The sequence below is a fragment of the Poecilia reticulata genome, chromosome 1 (genome assembly GCF_904066995.2).
Source record: "Poecilia reticulata chromosome 1, P_reticulata-male-v2, whole genome shotgun sequence".
Taxonomy (NCBI): domain Eukaryota; kingdom Metazoa; phylum Chordata; class Actinopteri; order Cyprinodontiformes; family Poeciliidae; genus Poecilia; species Poecilia reticulata.
Genome location: NC_088830.1, coordinates 25,978,218 through 26,001,022, shown reverse-complemented (window position 1 = coordinate 26,001,022; position 22,805 = coordinate 25,978,218). Strand labels below are relative to the sequence as shown.

Below are 22,805 nucleotides of genomic sequence, written 5' to 3'. Positions count from 1 at the left end.
TTTTCTAGAAAAATATCTAGGAAATTTCAGAGTTCGAAAAGTAAAAAAAAAAAATTAGGAAAAAAAAATCATAAGTTTTGGCATTAATTTAAAGAAAACATGCTGAGCTTAAAATGTTTAAAATTTTCTGGGGAGGAAAACAAAATCTGAAATTTTCTAGAAAAATATCTTCGAAATTTCAGTTTGAAAAGTCAAAAATTTGTTAGAAATAAAAATCAGTTTTGAGATTCATCTAAAAAAAATGTATTAGAAAAAAATCTTGGAAATTTCTGACTCTTTAAAATCAAACATTTGCTAGGAAAAAAAATAATTTTTCAAGATTAACCTCAGAAATCTTATGAAAAAATCTTGGAAATTTCTGAATTTGAAGTCAAAATATTTGTTAGAAATAAAAATCAAATGTTTTGAGGTTCATCTCAAAAATGTATTAGAAAAAAAATCTTGTAAATTTCTGAGTTTGAAAAGTCAAAAATATCACATTTTGAGACTAATTCAAGAGAGAAAAAAAACTAAACTTGCTAAGCTGAAAAAATTTGCTCAGGTGGGAGAAGGGGGGAATCAAACTTTGAGATTTGTATCAGAAGTTTTCTAGAAAAGTTTCCTTTTCTAGAAAAGAAAACCTTGGAAATTTCTGAGTTTGAATAGAACATTTTCTGGAGAAAAAAAAAAATCAGAAATTTTAGGCTATTTTCAGAAAAAAAAACTGGAAATATTTGTTAAATTTAGTAGAACAAAATCATTTAGAGGTTCGTCAAACATTTTCTAGAAAAAACAAGAACAAATTTACTAGATTGTACTATAAAATAGTACTATGTGACTGGAGACACATAATACTGCCCCTTTAAAAGGTGGCAATTAGTCAGAAAACTGCAATCAGACTCTAATCAGAAATATTGCAGATTAAAACATGCAAATTGTTACACCATTTTTATTGATTCAGTTCTAACAGTATTATAATCAGTGTAAATTAAACTTCATCCCAAAAAAAAAACTACAGTGTCAGGAAAAACAATACAATCGTTTCTTTCTTTTATTACATTCTTTGTCAAAATTACTACATTTTAGATTAGCACAAACTAATTTCATCCTCACAAAAATAAAAACCCATGAGATTAACGGTTTAGTCAGTCCATGACAATAGTCGTCGTTGAAATCACAGGTTTCACCACTTGTGAAAATACAGAAACTATTGTGCAAAAACACCCTTCTTCTGTTAGATAATGAAAATAACATTTCATTAGGCACATATTGATACACAAATCAGTTTTAAAAGTTACAGTGACGCTTTAGAGCAAGTTATCAATACAATCCTAAAATTGTACAAAAATACCCAAGTCTTACAGCTACTTTCCATTCAGTGCCAATCTGACTGCTGATTACAATTAATTTAATTCGATTTACTTTAATATAGTTAATTAGTCTGGTATTGGTAAAGTAAAACTTAGAAAAGTGAAAGTATTTTTTAAAGTTCTGAAATGTGTCCTGTTAAAAGCAACAGCTTTAAAAACGAAGCTACCCAGATGTGCAACTTTTTAATGCGCCAGCCCCACATGGTAGGGAGGGAATAATACTAATGCACAGACTCCACGCTGCGCACAGGAAGTGGATTCTGTCACCTTTTGCTGTTGCCAGGAGTCCAAAACGGTTTTCCTAAAAGATTGTTTTTGTACAGTATACTTTACCTGCCAATCAAAACAAAACTGTGATTTTCAAACACACAAGATCATTCATAATTTAAACAAAAATTCAAAAAGGGGAACTAAAACCACAATCCCAAAGTGCATAATTTAATCCCAGCAGCAAACTGTTCTCCTGTTATCTTCAGGTGAACCTGCTATTTGTGCATTAATCTTAACTTTTATTAACTGGAATGTTGGAGAGAAGCCAAAAAATTCAAGCTGATCAAAGTTCAAAGAGGAAAGGAGGAGAAGTTCAGAGTGGGAGAAAGGTTGGATCAACTCCTTCAGTCAGGTTTGACGATGCTTGTGACTCACTAGATTTTTGGGAGTATTTATATATACGCAGTGTGCAATATTTCTGATGAAAATCTGTTAAATGGAAAAAAAGCTTTCATATTTTCTGTCTCAAACACAATACTTTCATGAACTATTATAAAAATCATATCAGCAGAATTCAAATGAAAAACACTATACGACTGATACTCATGTACTCTTAATCGTTGTTTCTTCTTTGTTGGTTTTAAAAAATGATGAAAGACATTTTCGGTCTATTTCCCCGTCACCACCATGACGCTCCAGTTATCTGCCGTCTACCAGGAATTTAGTCGCGTTTGTTGAGTTAAACTGACATGGATGGAGAGCTAGAACTGCGGTAAACACCAGCAGAGAAATCCATCACAGGCCTGATTTAACGAGTTACTACAGAGGAGGTTTGTGCAGCTAAAGGTTCCCAGCTGTTGGTGGAGGTCCGTTTCATCAGCCTACAGTTTGGACCGCAGCGGCTTCAGGTACTTCTGGAAGGATTCATGGACCTGAAGGAAGGAGAGAAAAATCCACAAATATCAAAAACAAACATGGACGAAATCAGACAAACACATTTTTATTTCTATATTCTTCCTGCAATCTGAGTAATGAGATCAATGTTAAGAGTTTTCCCTGAATTCTGACAAGTCTGAATTCTTTTCTAAAAATTCTGTAAAAAGTAAGAATCCTGAGTAAAACAAAAGACAGAATTCTGAGAATTTTCAAAATTTTCTTAGAATTTTGAGAAAAAAAAAAAATCAGAATTCTGGGATTAAATCAAAATTACGACTTTTTTTACACCAGGGTTCAGGGAAAATTCTACGAGTTCTGACTTTAATCTCAGACGCCTTCGACATCCACAAATTCTGAGGACTTTTTTTTTCTCCTCAGAATTCCAAAAATATTCAGGTAATTCTCAAAATTTTCTAAGAATTCTGAGAAAATCGGTCAGAATTTTGGGATTAAATCAGAATTTGCAGAATTACGACTTTTTTACCCAGAATTCTGACTTCTTTTCCCCTCAGAATTAAAAGAAAATTCTGCAAATTCTGACTTTAATCTCAGAATTCTGACTTTTTCCCTTCTCAGAATTCAGAGAATATTCAGGCAATTCTCAGAAATGTCAAAGAATTCTGTTAAAAAAACTCCGAATTTTGATATTTTTCCCAACAATTCCGATCTCCTAATTCTGAGATTAAAGTCTACAGAGTGTGATGACTCTTCTCTTTTTTTTTTTTTTTTACCTCTGCGGCATTAAGAGGTGAGCGGCGAGCCCACTCGAACATGTTCTCGTAGACGTTTCCGTCGTACCGCCCCAGAACCGAATTCAGCTTCTTGTCGTGGACATCGAAGGCATCGACCAGCGCCACAGCGTTGGGTCGCAGCTGGGACAGAAGCTCTTTGATGCGAACTGAAATCTGCAGAACCTGGGGCACGCTCACCAGTCCAGCCTGCAAGACAGAAGAATGTTTACCAGAAACAGAATCAGCTTTATTAGCTAGGTTTGTGCGCAAAACCAAAAAATTGACTTTTCACTTTGCTCTCGATGTACAGACTTTTCAAATATGAAGATACAAAATTTGGAGGAAGATTAAAAAATATATATATTTTCCGTTTCTGTTTTTTTTTTCTTGCAAATATGTATATACACAGAATGTTTTAACAAGACAAGACATAGTTAAATTAGTGCAAATAGCGCTGCGTATAACCAAAATAATGTCTAAACATTTTGTGTCCAGGATGTGTGGGGTCTGCAGATATGCTAGCTACACCTTTCCTGACCTTAGGTCTGTAGAAATCTCACAGAACTGATTGTTTGTTACAGTCTTTACTAGCAGTGTCCAGATGCAACTCTTTACTTACAATACCATAGTGATATTGGCAGCGTTGAGCAACAATATCGATGCTATACGAAATCAGCACAAATTAAATGCACTTTTATTACTTATTTTGTAGTGTGGAATATTAGAAAAGGTTAACTATAGTCAACCAACTGTTGCCAATTTAGCAAAAGTGGAAATAATTAGCAACTTTTCAGACATCGGAGCTGGAGGGTCAGGCTTTTTAAGGATCTGTGATCGGTCAGAAAACTGGAATCGGTTCGCCGCTCCTGAACGTACCTGCAGGAAGTCTCCAGAGTTCTTTGTGATTCCATGCATGGCGTAGAGCAGAGCCAGCGTTGACAGCACAGAGTGTATTGCTGTGTCCCCAACGCCTTTTAGCTTGTCATTAAAGACTTTCACCACAACATAGTGACAGTGGGCCTAAAGAGAGACGATATCAGGGAAAAATAATCAATACCAGGGATCAATAAATGAAGTAGACACTGTAGGACAGAAAAATCAGACTCTAAAGGCAAATTAAATGAATTATAATCAGTCAATACAGGCTCCTCCCACCAAAAAATAAGAAAATAAAAAAAATTATAGCAAAATATCTGGTTAAAAATGTAAATAGAAGAATATGGAAAAGGTTATTTACATATTAAATTATGTTTGTAAAAGCATCTCATTGATGCGTTTTCAAATTAATTCACTATAATTTAATCAGTCAGGTTTATTTGTATAACAGATTTCAGCAACGAGGTAATACAAAGTGCTTTACTTCATAAAAACACAAAAATACAAAGTCATAAAGCATGGTCAGTATATGAAACATTACAGTTTGTCAAGTTCCATCGTTAAAAATCACCATTACACTTCAAAATGTTGGATAATGTTTGTTTCACTGATTATGTTTCAACAGCAACTCTAAACAGCTGGCTTTTAATCTGGACCTAAAGGAGCTCAGTGTTTCGGCTGTTTTTCAGTTTTTTGGAAGTTTGTTCCAGATTTTGGTGCATAGAAGCTGAATGCTGCTTCTCCTCGTTTGGTTCTGGTTCTGAGGATCCAGAGCAGAACCAGAACCAGAAGACCAGAGGGGTCTGGAAGATTGCTATGACAACAGCAGATCTTTAATGTGTTGTGGTGCTGAGCCGTTCAGTGATTCATAAACTAACAGCAGGATTTTAAAGTCTATTCTCTCAGTGTAGCGACTGTAGAACTGGGTGATGTGCTCCAACTTCCTGGTTTTAGTCAGAACTCCAGCAGCAGCGTTCTGGATCAGCTGCAGCTGGAGGATTGATTCTTTAGATTTCTTTAAACTACAAACTGGCAGACAGGAACTTACGTCCGAGGCTCTGACCAGGTCGATAGCGCTGTTGTTCCAGGCGTCCTCCTGTGACTTCCTGCGCTGCAGCTCCTGCTGGATGCTTTTCGCCGCCATCTCAACTAAACTACAAACACAAACCTTCATTAGTAAATGTGTCGTTCAAAAAGAAATACAGTTTTCTCCTAAATACGCTCCATCTGAACATGATTTAATCACAGTGTGTTTAGGAACAATTCAGAAGCTTGTTCGAAAACAGAGAGTAAACTGGAGACCAAGCTTAAAATCGAAAGCGTATGGGAGGATTTTGACGGTTTCCAAGACGATGACTGCCTGAACCGAATGGTTTGGATTCATGTGTAAAATGATCCAGACCTGATTCTCCATCCAATCTGTCTGAGCTTGAACTACTTCGCAAAGAAGAACAAACCAAACTTTCAGTTTCTAAATGCGAAATGATGGTAGAGAAACACCTGGAAAGCTGCAATTACAGTAAAAAGTTGGTTTTACAAACCGTTATTACCTCAGGAAGCTGAATACAAGACATGTAAAATACAGAAAACTATTAAAACTTTGCTTATTCAGCTTAATCTAATTTCTTTCTACAATTAATTGTGTTTGATGTACTTATATATGCCTTTTATTGCTTTATAGTTTTTATTTCCAGTTGACCTCGAGCGCTTTTAAAGTCGCCTTCAAATAAGATTGAATATTATTATTATTGCCAATCCTTTTTTTATCCACTTTATAACCAAGAACTACTTGAGTTGGTCGAATAAAATCCCAACAGAAAATGAAGCATCCAAGTTTGACCTTTGTGCCCACGCAGAGTTCTGACATGTTTTCAAAGGTCAAATTCAAGCAGTTATAAATTCTTTTTTGCACCATAAAAATACCTCGACACCATCAAATATTGCATTAATCAAAGTTTAAAACAGCTGTCATGATATGTCTGTCTGCATGTGAACAAATACGTAACAGAAATAAGCAGGATGAATGTGTTTAGTTGGGTTTTGCTGGTCTGATATCTGGGAGTGGAGCACCAGGTTTGGTCTCCCTCCGACAGGCTGACAGAGACTCTTTGTGCTCAGCACAGCTGATACTCGCAGCAAATGGATTTAGACATGACTAAAGTGAGCAGCATGCAGTGATGTAATCGGATATCATCTTACTCCGAGAAAACAATAGAGGCAGAACTACGGGTGCAACGGACTGAAGCGGATTAAACACCATCGTGTGGAAAAACGTTATTCCATTACAATTGACCAACTTGCTACTCATTGGGTGGAAATAAGGATCTATTGAGTGACGCATTATAATGAAATCCAGGTCAGATGTGCCTTTTGATGCATGCAGACAAAATAGTATTTTTCATCAATTAAAAAACAAATATTATATCCTAACAAACAGAGGTATTGAGCTACAAAATAATAACTAATTAGAGACGAGAAAAAAACAACAAAAATAAAATAAATCAAAATAAAGGAGGTACACATTAAAAAGGGTGAGGAAACAGAGCATAACAAAGAGGTAAAGTGAAATTGTTTAACATTTGTGGCTTAGGATTTATTTTTCTTTTAACCTTGGCAGTTATTTTCTGATTTGCATTATTATTTTCATTTTCTCTTATATTCATCGTTTTGATTCATCTAGGGTAGAGCAGAAGTGGAAAAGAAAAAATAAACAAACAAAATAAAAATTAAAAGTATATGCCAAAACAAAAAATAAATTATTTAACAATAATTATGTACTAAATTATGAATAATTTAAATAATTTAAATGTTAATAAAGAAATAATTTATTTATTAAATTATTAGTCTGAAAGTCTGAATTTGACTTTAATATCTGAAAGTAAGATTTCAGATAGTAAGTCAGAATTTGGAAAAAAAAATATATTTCCAGCTTTAATCTCAAAACATGCCAAAAAAGAATAATGAATTAAATAAAATTAAATAAATGACTTAATCTTTATTTTGGGATATGTTGTTATTTTTATTTTGTTTGAGTAATTAAATAATTAGATAAATAATTTATTCTTTCGGGATTTTACTAGTAGGTTTTCCCATTTCCTCTTTGAGGATAATAAAGGTTAAACTTTACTTTTGCTCAACTTTTTCAGTCAACAGGAAGTTGGCGCCCCCTGGTGTTGAGCATTAAAAGGAAATGTATGTTTCTGAATCTTTGCAGGGTAATTCTGCTCAGTGGAGGTTGTGACTTACGTGGCGGCTCTCTGCTGGTAGACCTCCACCAGGCTGCTCAGGTCATTGATGTCCACCAGGGGGCGCCTGGAGGCCACGGCCTGCGGCTGGACCCTCCGGTTCTGGGACTCGTTCAGGTATGACACGATGCCGCTCAGCTGCTGGCCCTTTTCCGCCTGCCGGTAGCTCTTCACCAGATATCTGCAACCATAAATATTGCAAATACTCACACAAGAATATTAAAGCTTGAAATTAAATTGAGGAGCTACTGAAGCGAGATTGTCTAAACAGAAAAGCCTTGGGCGAAAAATATTTATTGTGTTAACAGGAGCTTGGATGAGGTTGGAAAAGTATTATGACCACTGAACAAAAAATATTCTAAATTTAATCCATGAATTCTGAGAATAAAGTATAATTTCAAGTATTACAGTCAGAATTCTGAGAAAATTAACTTTACTTTTCAAATTCTGACTTTAATCTCAAAATTAATTTTTCCTGAATTTTAACTTTAATCTTAAGATTCTGATATTAAATTTAGAGCGCAGATTTTTTTAAAAGCAGAGATCCGAATTTTGAGATTGTCAATTTTTTTTTTGAAAAAGTCAAAAGTATGAAATTAAACTTAGAAGCAGTTTTTTTTCTCCAGAGATTAATGTTCAAATTTTGAGAAAAAATTTTAATTTTACTTTTTTTTCACAATTCTTATTAAACTTTAATTTCAAAATTCTGAAAAAAAGGCAGAATTAAGATTAAATTTTCTTCTGAATTTTAACTTTAATGTCAAAAATTTTGAAAAAAATCAAAATTATGAAATTATTCTCAGAAAGGTGATTTAAAAAAAATTCAGATCCATCCCTTTTCTGAACGCCCTTGTCCCTCAGTGGGATCGGGAGGTACTGGTGCCCATCTCCAGCTAACGTTCCGGGCGAGAGGCGGGGTCACCCTGAACAGGTCACCAGTCTGTCGCAGGGAAACACAGAGGCACACAACCATGCACACACACACTCTCACACCTAGGGGCAATTTGGAGAGACCAATTAACCGGACAGTCATGTTTTTGGACTGTGGGAGGAAACCAGAGTACCTGGAGAAAACCCATGCATGCACAGGGAGAACATGCAAACTCCATGCAGAAAGACCGGGGCTGGGAATTGAACCCAGAACCTTCTTGCTGCAAGGCAACAGCTCTACCAACTGCGCCAATGTACAGCCCAAAAATTCAGATTTTAAAGTTAAAATTTCAAGGAAAAAAAATGAAAAATGAATTCTCTTTAAAGTTAAACTTATGGAAAAGGTCAAAATTCTGTCCCTAAACTCAAAATGAAAGTCTGGATTTAATTGAGACTTTAAATTCAGAATTTTTCAGAATTCTGAAAAGTCAGAATTTTGACTTTTTTTGCTGAAAAAGTAAAAATTCTGTTTTGAGAATTTTGACAAAGAAAAGTCATATTTTTTTTCTTTTTCTTAGAATTCTGAGATTATAATCAGAATTCTGACTATTTTTTACAGTGACCCTAATCTTTTTCCGTACTTGGACGATAAAAGAAGCATTCATGTGTTTTAATCAGTGCAGCATGTCTGGATCTGTACACTGTGTTAAAAGGGATGGTTTAGTGTTGCAACATCAAACGCCGATTGTCAGCACCAAACCCAGTTCATGTTCTTATGGCTACATTATAAGGAGTGTTGAGTTACATTGAAACAGCAGGGCTAATTGGTGAAACTCAACAGAGCTGAAAGCCACAAGTCTCTACATGAAAACAACTGCATCATTTCCAAATCATTCGTTCCTTTGCAGAGCTCACTGCAAATCGAGTCAGTCCCTCCCATTCACTCCAGCTTTGTTCTGTCTGTGTGAACGCCACGTTCAGGTATGAACTTCCTGTGAGGGGAACATTTCTGGAACTGGACGCAGATCCTCAGAGGGAAACAAAGACCGAATATCATCTCACAGGTTTCTGAAACTGATCTGCTGACCTTTACAAAAAAAAACAGCCGCAGTGATAAAAGTCGGATTGTTTCTGTGTCCAGCTCCTTTTGCGTTAAACTCGACCCAGGCAGGCTGGGAGCTGTACCTTGCAGTCTGCAGCATCATGACTGTGTTCTCGCCCTCGTAGGTGCAGGTTGGGGTAAACTCAACGTAAATATCGGGCAAGGCACTGCTGCGGGAGTAACCGTGGCCGCCGCACGACATGCGGCACACTTCGATAGCGGAGTTGGTTTCCCAGGTGGTGAAGGCCTTCAGGCCCGCAGAGAGGGCATGGAGCTGCAGGGTAGAGGGAGAACCAGGTCAGAGACTCAGCTCAGGGTGGATATTATTCAATACTTCCACATAAATTAGTGATGTGATTCACGGTCCACACACATTTTTGCCACAGTAAAATTCAAGCATTCTCAAGGTAAGTTATCAGATTTTTCCACCTCCACACTTTGGAGATAAAAACAAAAGAAAATAACTAATGAAGATAGTTTTAATTCACTATTACACATAATTGATTACTGTCATTAATTATGTATTGTAAAAGTATTCTACGAAGCAGCGACAAGGGAAATTTAAATAAAAACAAAATTGTACATTTTGAAAATTCTCACATGCATAGAAACAAATAAAGACTGGACAATATATCATGACACGTTTTTAAGCCATAAGCATTTCATATTAGTCTATATTGATAATTAGTTATTCGTTATTTGCTTTAAATATCTGAAAAAAACTGGCAAACCGATGGCGTGACCGTTCCAGTTTTATCCTTAGTTTCATCTCAAGCTGCCCATTTTCTCTGTTCACTCCTTTGCAATCGTTTTTTATTTTTAAGCAGTTATGAGGCTTGGTTTTGAAACCTGAAACTGCCACCAACCAAACTTAGATCAGTAATTTCTTTTGACACAAGCCTTAAGTTTAAAGGTCAGTGATCCGACAGGTCCGTACCTCGGGCAGCTGGTTGAAGTCTCCCTGGTTGATGTCTTCAGAGATCCGGTGGTATATCTCCGTCATGTACTGGCCGACAAACGTGAACGCGTAAGCCATGGAGAGCAGAGGGAAGAGCTTGTACTGCTGCGTCTGGTAGTCCAGGATCTGAGGCTCTGGCTCTCTGCAGATTGTAAACGCAGAGGTTAGACTGTCCTCTGCAGGAGGACGTGGCAACAAATCAGATGTTTAAAGAGACACAAATACACGGAACAAATTTCCATTTCCTGCTGCATGCTGAGGATTCCTGAACCAGTTTGGGGAAATAAAAAAGTTCTCCACCTGGAGAACTGTGCTCCAGGTGGAGATTCAGCAAACAAACTTAAAATAATTCATATTTAAAGCCAAACAAATAATAATTTTGTTAAAGAAGTGGTGTTATGTGGTTTCCAAGCACAAAGCCCCATTTTGTAGCATGATCAAGTTCATTGTTACCTTCATTGTTATAAAGATTTTGACGCCTTGAAATTGGGCCTCTATGTCTTTAAGACATCACAATAACGCTCCTCCATTATACCGTTTGGACTGAGAAGTTGCATTTATAATGAGCCTAGCAGGTTCACAGTTCCATCAGGCTTTTGCTACTTGCTGCTGGCTAGTCTGAAGGAGCTGAGGAAATGTTTTGGGAAAATAAGCGGCGCTTTGTGACAGCAAGCCTTTGGGCATCCTCAGCCAGTAATTCAACGAGTCCTCAAACATGCATGAAGGGATCAAAGCAACTCCAGGTGCGTTTTTGACGAGGAAATGACATTATAACCTGATGTAAAGCTAAAAAAGTTTGTTATGTAATACTTTTCAAGCTCAACCCAAACTTTTTTTTAGAAGAGCCAGTTTTGCTCAGATGTGAACTTTAAGCCACTTCACTGTCTTTTCTTAACATCACTGCAAGTCTTGCTAAAATGGATTTATAATACAGTTTACAAGGTTCAATTAGGCAAATAAAAGCCAAACAATACAATTAAGTACCACTGCATTTAATAAGTATAACTAGTCAAAGATTAGATAAAAATATGGAAAATCAAAAAATGTTTCCATCTTCAGATTTATTTTTTCCCCCTAATGTTTTTCAAGATTGGAAAATAATCAAAGCAGATTCACAGTTGTGTGTAAATTTAAATGCACGTAAAGTGATTTCTGTGTGAAACCGTTGTGCTGCAGTGTGTGCTGCAGTGTGCGTCTCCTGACCCCGGCCGGATCTCAGACTGGTGGCGCACGGCGCTGTAGCGGATGGCAATGGTGCAGGACTTGGACAGGGCGCGAGCCGACTCGCCTACAATCATGGAGCGGACGAACACCATGGTGCCGTAGGTCAGCTTGGAACTGGGCGGCTTCACGTACGTCCCGTCCGGCTCCACCTGGTGGAGGAAGAATCCCCAATTTAAACGTTAATCCATCCTCAGGATCACTGCCACTTACTGGAATCAGCATTTTAAGGTTTTACCTAAACAGCAGGGTGGCAATCACGTTAATATTTTACATTTAGTTCCAATCTGAAGACAAATATTTGATACTCGATAACATTTTCACAATTTTGTCCAAAAACAAATAATTAATTATAATTTTATAATATTTTAACCCGTCATGGTAAAATCAATTTAGCCCTCATTAATATCTAGAGATCTATCCATCTAGATCTATCTATACATGTATTTATATTCATTTATCTAGATTTATGAATCTCTACATCTCTTTATATAAATATATATAAATATACACACAAATTATAAGATAATTTATTTGTGACTCAACAAACATCTTATTTGCCGTTTTTTCTTTTTGCGTTTTTAGATCCTATTTTATAATTTGTTTTATTTCTTTACTCTGAACCTTTAATGTGTCTGGAATATAGATGATGATGTTATTTCCCTCATTAAATATGAATATTTTGATATAAATTTGCCCCTTGCAGCCCAGTCTCTTATTCTGTTGTATATTTTGTACTCTAGTTTGAATTTGCAGTTTGCATTCATCTTGAAGTTGCTGCTCATACATCAAAACTCGGGACATTAAAGAATATTTCTATCCTACTTTAAAATCCTTTATGATATTATTTTCCATTGTGTTCCAAGCGTTAGTAAAGAACAACCAAAAGCGTTGTGAATTGGAAAATCTCCGTCAGATCTGGCAACCCTGTTTTCAACTGAGCAGCATTTTAATGTTTTCAAGATCTCTATACATATTATCTTTTCAGGAAGATAATCAAATCACCTTGGAGTATTTCATCATCATGTTCTCTCGAGGAATCCTCACGTTCTCCAATTTCAGAAATCCGTTATCAACTTCATTAAAGCCAAACTTGGGGCCAATATCACCGACTACGATTCCTGCAGCAGGAAAGCAGAAAAGATCATGAGAGACGGATGGATTTTCTGCAAATGCTACGTCCAAAGAGATCAGACAAACTGAGTTTACCCGGCAGAGGTTGGTGAGTCGTCATGTCCCGGATGGGAACGATGAACGCATGCAGACCGTGGCAGTTTCCCAAACTGTACAGCTGGGCCAAAACAATGGCATGGTTGGAGGTCTTCCCCACTGGAACAGGAGGAGACAGAGGGGGGATGATTTCTGCTCTGCCTGAAAGCCCAGACCATCGGAGTATCTGTGATTGCGCTTACGTCCTCCAGGCCACCATTTAATGGAGCTGACAGTGGGACTGTTCAACACAAACTCCTGGGTGGCCGGATCGTACGTGGCTGTGGTCTCCAGGCCTCTGAGGTGTGTGCCTGCATCCAGAAAACGTTTAAATCCCCACAGAGCTTTGGTAAAATAACAGTGGAACATTAGGGATGCACGATATTGGATTTTTGGTCGATATTCGATATGCCGATATACTAATGCTCATTTGGCTGATAACCAACACTGATATTTTTTTCCTATATTTATTTATCGAGTTTTTATGGCTTTCTCTACTGTGGAATTAGACTGCTGCATTATCTTTGTCAATTTAGCCTGCTAAAAAAACACAAATACTAAAAAGGAGGCTGAAAATAATGTAAAACTTTCAACTTGCATTATATTTAATGTAAAATTTGTGACATTTGCTCTCTAAGACAACAACAACACTCAAACAGAGCAAATTTGACTTTGTCACTGGTTTGTCACATAAAAACAAACCAGTAAGTCACTTTTACATCAGTGAGTTATTTTGACGGAATGGCCGATGTCTGATATAAAGTTTTACAGTTGATGTTTGCCGATACCGATACCATGCCAATAATATCGTGCATCCCTACGTAATACATTTCACAGTTAAGACAGTACTACATCCTGCTAACGCCACTTGGGCTCAAATTATCCTCAAAATGTATCAGAACTTATTTACATTCAAAAAGCCAATTCAGTTTTTAGGTACAATACAAAGGAGTGACGCAGCTTGTCGTGTTTGACAGATCTCAACGTAATTAAATGCCATAACACGGCAGTCACAGGTAAACACAGGCCCTTAAACGACACTTTGAGGTGAAGGACAGGAAAGATGGTTAATCTAAATGACGCATTAGAAACACGGAACAATTTCTAGCTGTTATTCTTGAGGTAAAAGAGCATAAATTAAGGGAAGAAGCAAACATTAAGCTTCAGTTTTTAGTTGCTGTAAACAGAAGATTATCAGCTTAAGTAAATCAAACTAGGATTTTTCTCATTAGAGGCAATAAACACATCCTATAACAAGCTAAAAATTAATTTTAGCATCAGTTTCAGAGCTGAAATATTTTATTGTCAAACAATAATCCAGAAAAAATTAACCACAGATCAGGGGGTCTGCAACCTGTTTGAACCTTTCACAATGGCTCTTTAACGCTGTAGCTAAAAATCATAAATGACTAAATAATATTTTTAAACATTAACAAATGCCTGGGCTGGTAGTTTTTCCAGTTTCTTCGTGGAAAAAAATAGAAAACCTTCTGCAAGAGAATAACATTAAAAAAGTTGTTGTATTCTTTAGATGCAACGTTGGAAACTATTTGCTGTTTCTTTGTTTAAACAAAGTTTTGTCAACAATGTAATGCAAAAAAAAAAATTATCCACTTTCTATTAAAGGTTGAAAATTTTAAGCTAGAAATGAAATTACTGCTGATTTTCTCTGGTACATATTTATCATAAAACATTTGCTGTTCAAAACATTTTATTTAGCTGGACTGAAAGCAAAAAATGTCTCTTTGAATCATCATTAAAGCTTTGTAAGTGTTTTATATCTACAGCAGCCTGAGAAGGCAAAGCTCACTATTGTTAAAATAATTTATAATTTTATTTATTTCAATTAGAGATGCACCGACCCCCTTTTTCACTTCTGATACCGATATCTGAGGTTTAGCATTGGCCGGTACTGATCCGACAGACAAAACAGCGCTGAGTTAAAACATTTCTTTTTTTAAACAGACATAAATGTACTATTAAATGTAAATTTATTTTATAACTCTGCACCAGTACAGCCAATGTAAAATAAATGGTAAAGAATCTGATACTGACTAAAACTAAATGTTTTTGTCAGCAAATCTTCTCTCAAATGTTTTATTTTTTTCTGTGTTATAAGTGAAATAATCTGCCAACGTAATTAATACTTTTTCATAAATATTAAGGATGTATTCACTTAAAACAAGCTCCTACATCTTTGCTGAAAAGTTACTTGCAAGTTTATTTTATCTTATTTGAAATAATATGTTGAACTAGAAACTAGACTGTAAATCCATGATTTTGTGTTTTTGTAGCATAGAATGAGCCTGAATTGATCGTTGTCACCAAAATCAGATCTGGAGGGTTTTTCCAATATTGGAACCGATACAGATATTAATACTGGATTGGTGCATCTCTAATTGTAATGGGAAAAGATCCTGAGAGTGGGAAACTGTAAGAATAAAATAAAATAAAATGTTAAAAATCCATAAATTAATTTTTTTCCAAAAAACCTGATCAGATAGAAACATTTAATCAACTCTGATTTTATCAAAACTAATCACTAATTGATTGAGAATCGTCCCTTTAACAAAAGCACAGCCGGTTCGGACGGGTCCGTTCTCGTTTTACCGTGGCCCATCTCGGTCTGAGCGTAGGTGCCGATGATCTCTAGGTTCCAGGCGGGCATGAAGAACCGGTCCATTTGAGCCGGGCTGGCCTGGTTGAGCAGCGTGGGCAGGAACATCGCCAAATGGAGGTCCAAGGGCGATGGCCTGCCGGGGTGCACACAACTAGCCGCGCAAGACGGGGGGCAAACAGGACAGAGGAGCAGGAGGGGAGGATGTGGGAAAAGGTGGGGGATGGAAGGCATCCCATAGATGAATCAGAGAAAAGAATCACATTGTTTTATTCCCAGAGGAGAAATGTGAATGATTTGCATGGTTCAAGGCGACAGAGAGGAAAGCAGTGAAGAGAGAAGACAAAACAGCTTGTGAGCATTACATGCATATTGGAATAGTTGATTCAAGCAAATGATTGTCATTTATTGAAACTTCACTCCTTCATTTTCCACTTAAATCTCCCTTCAGTGTCAGGAATTTGGTTCTAAACCAGAGCAAAAACATTTACAAAACACCAGAGCATCAGTCCAAAACGTGGAAGAAGTTTCTTCTCCTCTCGATTCAGACCTAAAGCAGGCAGACGCTGCACATTCAGAGGCCTCGTTAGCCTCCCCGATCACACGATGCTGTCTGTTCACTAGCTACATCCCATAATCTCTGGTCGCCATGGATCCCAGCAGCCAATCCAAATGCAGACTAGGAAGGCTCAGATTGTTATTAATGTGAATTATTTGCTATTTTTCCATGATTTGTAAAAGATGGAAATCAATTACGAGACACAAAGCGTCGTCATTGGTGAGTTATTATAATACAGAAAAGAGAGTAAAATAAGAGGAAGTTTTTGAGCTAACTGATGACTGAAGCGGCTCTGAGGAAAACCGACACTACGTTATGATAATTAGTTTATTATGTTAACTCTACAACAGGTGCAGAAGCATTTAGGAAAGTATTTTGTTAGAGAATCATCGCTCATTAGCAGACAAAATGCCGTCCTCGACTACATGATTCAGATCTGTCAAACACGCACAAGAACTTCCCATCGCTCCCCATTGCTACCAAACCATTTTACATTTAAAAATTTTTTGTTTTTAACATCAAATGAGGGCCTTATGAATCGATTCAGTAAATAATTTAGCTTCAACATCCAGGACTGACCGTGACCCATCTCAGTTTGGGCATATGTGCCCAAAACCTGGAAGGAGTCAGCCAGAGGCAGCCATTTCTTGGCCTGCTGGGGGTCGCAGAGTCTGCGCAGGCTTGGGATGAACATGACAACGTGCAGCCCGAAAGGTTCCTGCTGGTTCCCCTTAACCATACTGGACGAAGAGGGGTTGAAGTTCAGGTTCAATAAATCAACAGACAACACACACATTTACTAATATTAAACAAGATATGTGAAGGTAAAACTGACTTATCAAACATTATTTCAGCCTGACGTAGAAAAGACGCCTCAGTGATAAATTGAGCTAAACTTTTTTAAATATCACTTGATAAGTGTGTTATAAAAAGATTGGAAGATTAATACCTGAACACCAACTATAAAGTCTTAACAAAATGCAAAAAAAAAAAAAAAAACTTAAATAAATAAGCAATGCTAAGCCTGGTGGGGGCACAAGTAAAGCCTGGTGGCCCGCCTGTTTATGCATTGGCAGCATAAAGTTACCTAAAAAAGAATTAATGAATTTTTTTTTTACTATCACAGTAGTGGTGATAAAATTCTAAATCAATATCGCTCACCTCTATTCTGTACAAATCACAACAAATTTTCTACTGTAGATATTGATAAAAAGTTATTTTTCCACAAGGCTGTGTAACTTTTGCATTTCTAAAATAGTTTTATTTAGCTGATAAAAATGGCAGACCAGTGATTTGTTCCACAAAATCCCAATAAAATGGATTAAAGTTTCTGGTTACAACGTGACTTATGTGAAAAGGTGAATCCTTTAGCAAGGCACTGATTAAACTTCTCTACTCTCCACTGTAGAAGTGGCACAAGCTGGCAGCCACTCAGCCTTTCACACACTTTTAATCTCTTCTGAACTTTGCTCAGACTTTTGTTTGCTTCAAACCTACAGAGGAGTCTACAGACATTTTTCTAGACTGTCCATTATGCTGAATGTCAGATTAAAACAACCACTGATTGTTTTGTTATGGTGACTGCAAATCTGCAGCTAACCTTCTGACTAAGATGATTAAACTTCCTGAAAAATGGGGCCTATTTGGAGAAAAGACAAATCCATTTAGATTCCTGATTTTAGCAGCTACGTCATTTACTGCTGGGTGGGTTTGGATAGCAGAGACTTTGACTGTAATCATAAAGTTCATTTAGTGATTTTAGAACGGCTCTGCACTGTAGTTAGTTAATGACATACTGTCACAACAAACAATAAATCAATTTATCACATGATAAATTAAAACAAACTGAATCATTTCCATTCGCATCATTAACATTTTTCCCCCTTTTTTCTACTAATATTGATCTTCAATTTGATGCATTTATCTCAATGTACCTTTTTTTAAGGACAATTCTGTTTACAGAATCTTAATAAGTCATTTTATTGATTGTTTCTGTTGTTTTGTTTATTTATTTTGGATATTTAAAATGTCTTCCAGCTCCGGTGTTAAATGTTAATTTGAAACTAAAGTTTATTGATCTTTGAGAATGTATTCTTGCATTATTATGCCATCATTACTTTTATATTACTTAAAAATGGTTTCAAAACAACAATATTATCGATTATTGCATTAACAATGTTATTGTTCAGCAAAATATGTTTTCATGACAGACATACAGGTTCACTGCAGTCCTGTCTGGGAAATGTTTAGTCTGCTTGATTTGAAAATAATTTCCTCTCATAGATCAATATATAACAGCGTTTCTTTTTTGAGAGCTTCAGTTTTTGGTTAATGTTGAACTTTTTAGCGTCAGTTTATCGCAGTGATTAGACGGCAGAGAATCGTTTTCTCGCCAGCGTCGTTCTCCGTCTGCGTACCTTTTGTAGTGATAGATCTCCTCCGGGTCGGCGATGCCATACTCTCGGAGCTTCAGAATCATCTGGGCGCTTTTTCGAACGGCCTGGTCGTAGCGTTCGCTGCGAGACAGGAAGTTTGGGTCGTCCTCGTTGAAATCTGGGTCACTGAAAACCAGCGCCTCTACAGAAGACAAACAAAACGTTAAACTACATGTCCAACAGTTGAGAGAAGGAAACTTATGAGTATTTTTTAAGTATGGTCATACAAATCTAATGCATCACTTTTTACTTTTGTACAATATTTCACAGTAAATGCCAGAAAACTAAAGAAATATCAATAAGACAATAGTGTTTGAATTTAAATTTTAACTAACTGTTAACTTATTTTTATTTTCTAAAGCTGGTGTCAGTATTTAAAAGCCTTAGCAGTCAAGAGTTGATTTGTCTCATCAATTATTTTTATTTTATTTACCTGATTATTCCCCCTGCTGTCACTTTTGTTTGCCCGATTTTCAGAAACACATGAATAAAGGACAGAACTGAGAAATGTTTCCGTCCTTTCGTCAGTGGCATTCAGGTCAAATGCTTTAAAATAAATCAAAATTTATTTTTTCAATTGGTAAATATTGTGATGGCAATATGCCTACTTTCTTTACTCTTCATCTGTGCTTCTATCAGCTATAATCTTTATAATTTTAGGCATTGTAAGCTGTGTCCATTGTGAACAGCTGAGACAGAAAATACAACATTCATATGTAAAGTAGATGTTCATAACACTTAAAATATGCCACACAATATTTACTGCATTTCAAACAGTTCATATATTCTACACAATGATCTATTGCACAGTCTGACAGATTACCCTTTAATATAAATCAAAGCATTTCTTTTCTGTCTGATTTTAACTAAACTGAAAACAAAATACAGAAAAGCTCATAACACTGTCTGATGAGTTTATTTCATACAACAACAGTTTGAGAGTTTTGATGGATTTTATTAATGAAGAGGAATAATGTATTTTTCTCATCACTGATCATAGGAAAAGAAAATCTAATTACGTTGATCTCCAGTTAGTTTAAAATGTTCAGCAACATAAATAGTAAAAAAAAAAAATAAATACAAAACGAATCAAAATATCTTCATAGCATGAGACCAAAAATGCTAAAAGGAAATGTTGCTCAGTTCTTTAAAATGTCAGCTTTAGCCGTTTTTTCTTGGCATTTTCGTGTCTTTCTAAATACTTTAGAAAGACTCATAACATTTCCAAAAGGACTAACATTGACAGTGTAAAGAACACACTTTTTTATTAAGCCATTTTCCTGTTTTTTTGTTGTTGTTATTTTTTAGAAAAGAAACATAACATTGAGAAAATGTACTAAACATAAAAACTTGTTCTTCCAGTTAAAAATCTAAACAAATGTCTAGTTTTCTTCAGAGTCTTGGATCTTTTCTGGCTCTAAGCACATTTATTTTGCTGAACCGATGGTAAAATGGTTTTTATGGTAGTAAAGGTTGCTGTACTATGATAATGCATGCTACTTAGCCTGATGTTTCTTTGAGATGGCAAACAACTTACAAGGTTTATTCAGTCAGGATTCAAACAACAGAATCGACACCATGTTTAATATAACTTTAAACATGGACTTGACATGACTCAATTGAATTATTGAGTCATAAAGATCTTTTGACCTTGTTAATAATAATTTTTACTTCTACTAAGTGCAGCCAGTCTTAAATTTTAAAGCTAATTGATAGATAAAACTAACAACCGAATTTAGCTGTGAAAATTGCTCATTCAAAATAATATAAAAAAAATCTTAAAATATCTCTTTTCATGGGACCTGTTGGAGAAATTTTTCTAAATAACACTTTAAAAAGACTCATAACCTTAACTTGGGATGCGTTTAAAAATGTGTTGCAAGCTTTGAAGTAACAGCTGTCCAAATTAATGTAGCAGCTTCTAATTGCAGCAAATTAGGTAAATGTACACAACGGCAGCTGTAAAAATTTAATTTCAAGCTCACCAATTTGTCGTCTTCTTTTGGTCTTTTCCGGGCCACCGTCCAAAATGTACGTAAGTTTTTCGACGTCAAACGAAGCATTTTGACGTTCTCGTGTGATATCAGGATTCATGGCTCTATAAATAAAGCGAAAACCTCGTCTTTATGGGCGGAAAATTAGCTAAAAAGTGTTGAATAATAAGTAGAGGTACTCCGGTAACCTGCTGGACCTGGGAAATGCATCTACTGCGCAGTCGCAGAGAGGTGGGAACGGTTACGTATGGTGACGTGACACACATCCCGGAAGTGTTTTCCCGAGAGCTCTGTGATAGGTTAACTTCTTTACAGTTAATAAACATGTCGATGCTTCCTCCAACCGCAGTGTTTCGTCTTCCTTGGGAAGTGAACTCAATCAAAGAAGGAGAATCAGTGAGGACATTTGGCAGGTCGGGATTTAGGCATCGGTTCTGACCCAGAAAGTTTATAGTTATGTCGACCTCCAGGATGGTTGACTGATAATCAGTCCTGGCTTAGAGTGTACCTGGGTTGGCTGCAGGGCAAATTTCCAACATTATATCTTGATATATTGCTTTTATTTATTTGTAACTTGAAATTGTTGCCTTTCCAGACTTGTTTGCTATCAGCCGGATGAATCCAAAGCCACCCTGACAGCCCAGCATGCTTCCATTGAACACCGTGTGTTCGTCCAAACCCAGTTTGTTGAACCATTTAACCCAATAATTGGAGCCCAGTACCTGGTTCTGGGTGAGACGGAAATGTATGAAGGTAAAAGACCTCTCTGTGATTTCTCTTGGAGTTTTTATTTAGTTTATCTTCTCTGATGTTCTTATTAAAGAAGCAGGTTATGACCGAGAGATACAAAGTTGTTGGCACACTGAAAATTTTAGTCATTGGAATGATGGACTGAATTTAGCACTGTTAAAGTTATACTTGTTCTAATAATAAAGTAATCAATTAACTGCATAATAAATTAAAATAAATTTGATAGTTTTCATTCTGGTGATTAATATTTTTGAAGAAAAAATTTGTTTACAGACATGATAATCCATTCTTTTTTATTTAAGTTGTAAGTGGTATTTATTTATTGTTTTTGGTTGTTAAATATCCAAATACTATAACAGGAAGATATGCAAAATATCTTCCACTTAAATGTTGTGTCCTTTACAAAAGGTGTATTGGTCTTTGATTGGGCAAACTCTCATAGACCAATAATAATATAATTTTTAATATATTGAAAATAGTCTCAAACAATATTGTCACTTATCGGGACAATTATCGTTATTTGTTATTGTGACAGACCAATCAAAGTACTTTACCTAAGATCCACATAATCACACAGTCGAACTCACATTCATACAGATAAACCCAAAAATTTGCATATTCATGCTTAATCTTTTTATTATATCAGCAGCTTTCTTTTGACTGGAAATCGATTGTTTTGGAGTGGTCTAGACATTCTGTACTTTAATCTGTTAGATCAGTGTTTCTCAACCCTGGCCCTCACCGGCACCCTGCTCTGCATGCTGTAGATGTGCCTCTATTCCAGAACAGCTGATTCAAATGATTGCATGACCATCAAGTACTGACCATCTAAATAAGTTTTATTTAGGTAGACCGAGGGAAAAATGGCTCTTTGAATTATAAGTGTCAAACTCTGACCCACCCACATCCGTTGGTCTGCAGGAGTTGGTGTGATGGTTCGCGCCCGTGTCCTGAATTGCGTTGATGGCGTAAACACTGCACTTCTGCAGAAGGCCATCGCTGAGCAGAGGAGCTTCTTCGCCGAGAGGGAGAGCAAACAGGGGGAGGTTGCACAACCACAAGATGTAACTTGATAAAGGTCTTCATGTTGTAATGTTAGCGGGCCCACAGCGATGTTCAGAGACTTTTGTACCCATATTATCTTTATCACTTACTCTGGCACAATGAAGCCAAGAATCAGTCTGGTTCCCAGAATATATAAATTGGGTCCATATGTTGTATTTTTGTCAATCTCTGAGTTTTATGATTGTTTGTAGCAGATTTTTGTGCTAATTCTGCTTGATGTTGTCATTTCACAGCTTATGAACAAATGTTATGCTAAAGCTCAAATACAAGCAGCAGATTCACATTCCTCCATTATGTGGATGGCAATAAACTAGGAATATTTTCTACTGTCAAAATCAGGTATATTTCTGTATATATTTGTAATAAAATTAATATCCTGGTTAAACAAAATGAAACATTATAATAATGGGTGATGTCTTATTCTGGAATATGCTTGTTTAGGAAATTATTCTTGCATGGTGAACGCTGCTTCTTATGATTTGTGGCCTTTTTGTATGAAAACCAGGGCCTTAAAGGAACAGTACAACTTGATGTCATCTGCATAGATATGATAGTAGTGAACCTGCAAGGAAAAGCAAGTTTTGACAATAGATGGATGAATGGATGCATTTAGAAGAACATTCATAATAAAAAGTGAAGAGCCAAATGCTTTTTAACCATCATAAGTTAATTTTAATC

At 36.2% G+C, this 22,805-nt stretch overlaps 2 protein-coding genes across 3 annotated transcripts; one reads left to right on the top strand and one right to left on the bottom strand.

Annotated features, from left to right (window-relative positions):
* Window positions 1–912: 912 nt before the first annotated feature.
* Window positions 913–20,540, bottom strand: acox1 (acyl-CoA oxidase 1, palmitoyl). Of its 2 annotated transcripts, none has more exons than XM_008417617.3 (14): window positions 20,304–20,540; window positions 18,301–18,460; window positions 16,463–16,623; window positions 12,911–13,018; window positions 12,708–12,827; window positions 12,504–12,619; window positions 11,481–11,650; window positions 10,257–10,419; window positions 9,403–9,593; window positions 7,349–7,528; window positions 5,151–5,256; window positions 4,103–4,246; window positions 3,227–3,433; window positions 913–2,491 (listed from the first exon to the last, which is right to left on the bottom strand). In XM_008417617.3, exons 1-14 carry the CDS (start codon window positions 20,410–20,412, stop codon window positions 2,441–2,443), a joined length of 1,986 nt encoding a protein of 661 aa, XP_008415839.1. In that variant the 5' UTR covers window positions 20,413–20,540; the 3' UTR covers window positions 913–2,440. The 2 variants fall into 2 exon arrangements, with proteins under 2 accessions (XP_008415839.1, XP_008415829.1); XM_008417607.3 differs by lacking the exon at window positions 16,463–16,623 and adding an exon at window positions 15,318–15,478.
* A 28-nt stretch (window positions 20,541–20,568) lies between these two features.
* ten1 (TEN1 subunit of CST complex) lies at window positions 20,569–22,783 on the top strand. The gene is made up of 3 exons (XM_008417595.3): window positions 20,569–20,725; window positions 20,908–21,065; window positions 21,984–22,783. Exons 1-3 carry the CDS (start codon window positions 20,637–20,639, stop codon window positions 22,133–22,135), a joined length of 399 nt encoding a protein of 132 aa, XP_008415817.2. The 5' UTR covers window positions 20,569–20,636; the 3' UTR covers window positions 22,136–22,783.
* Window positions 22,784–22,805: the final 22 nt, after the last annotated feature.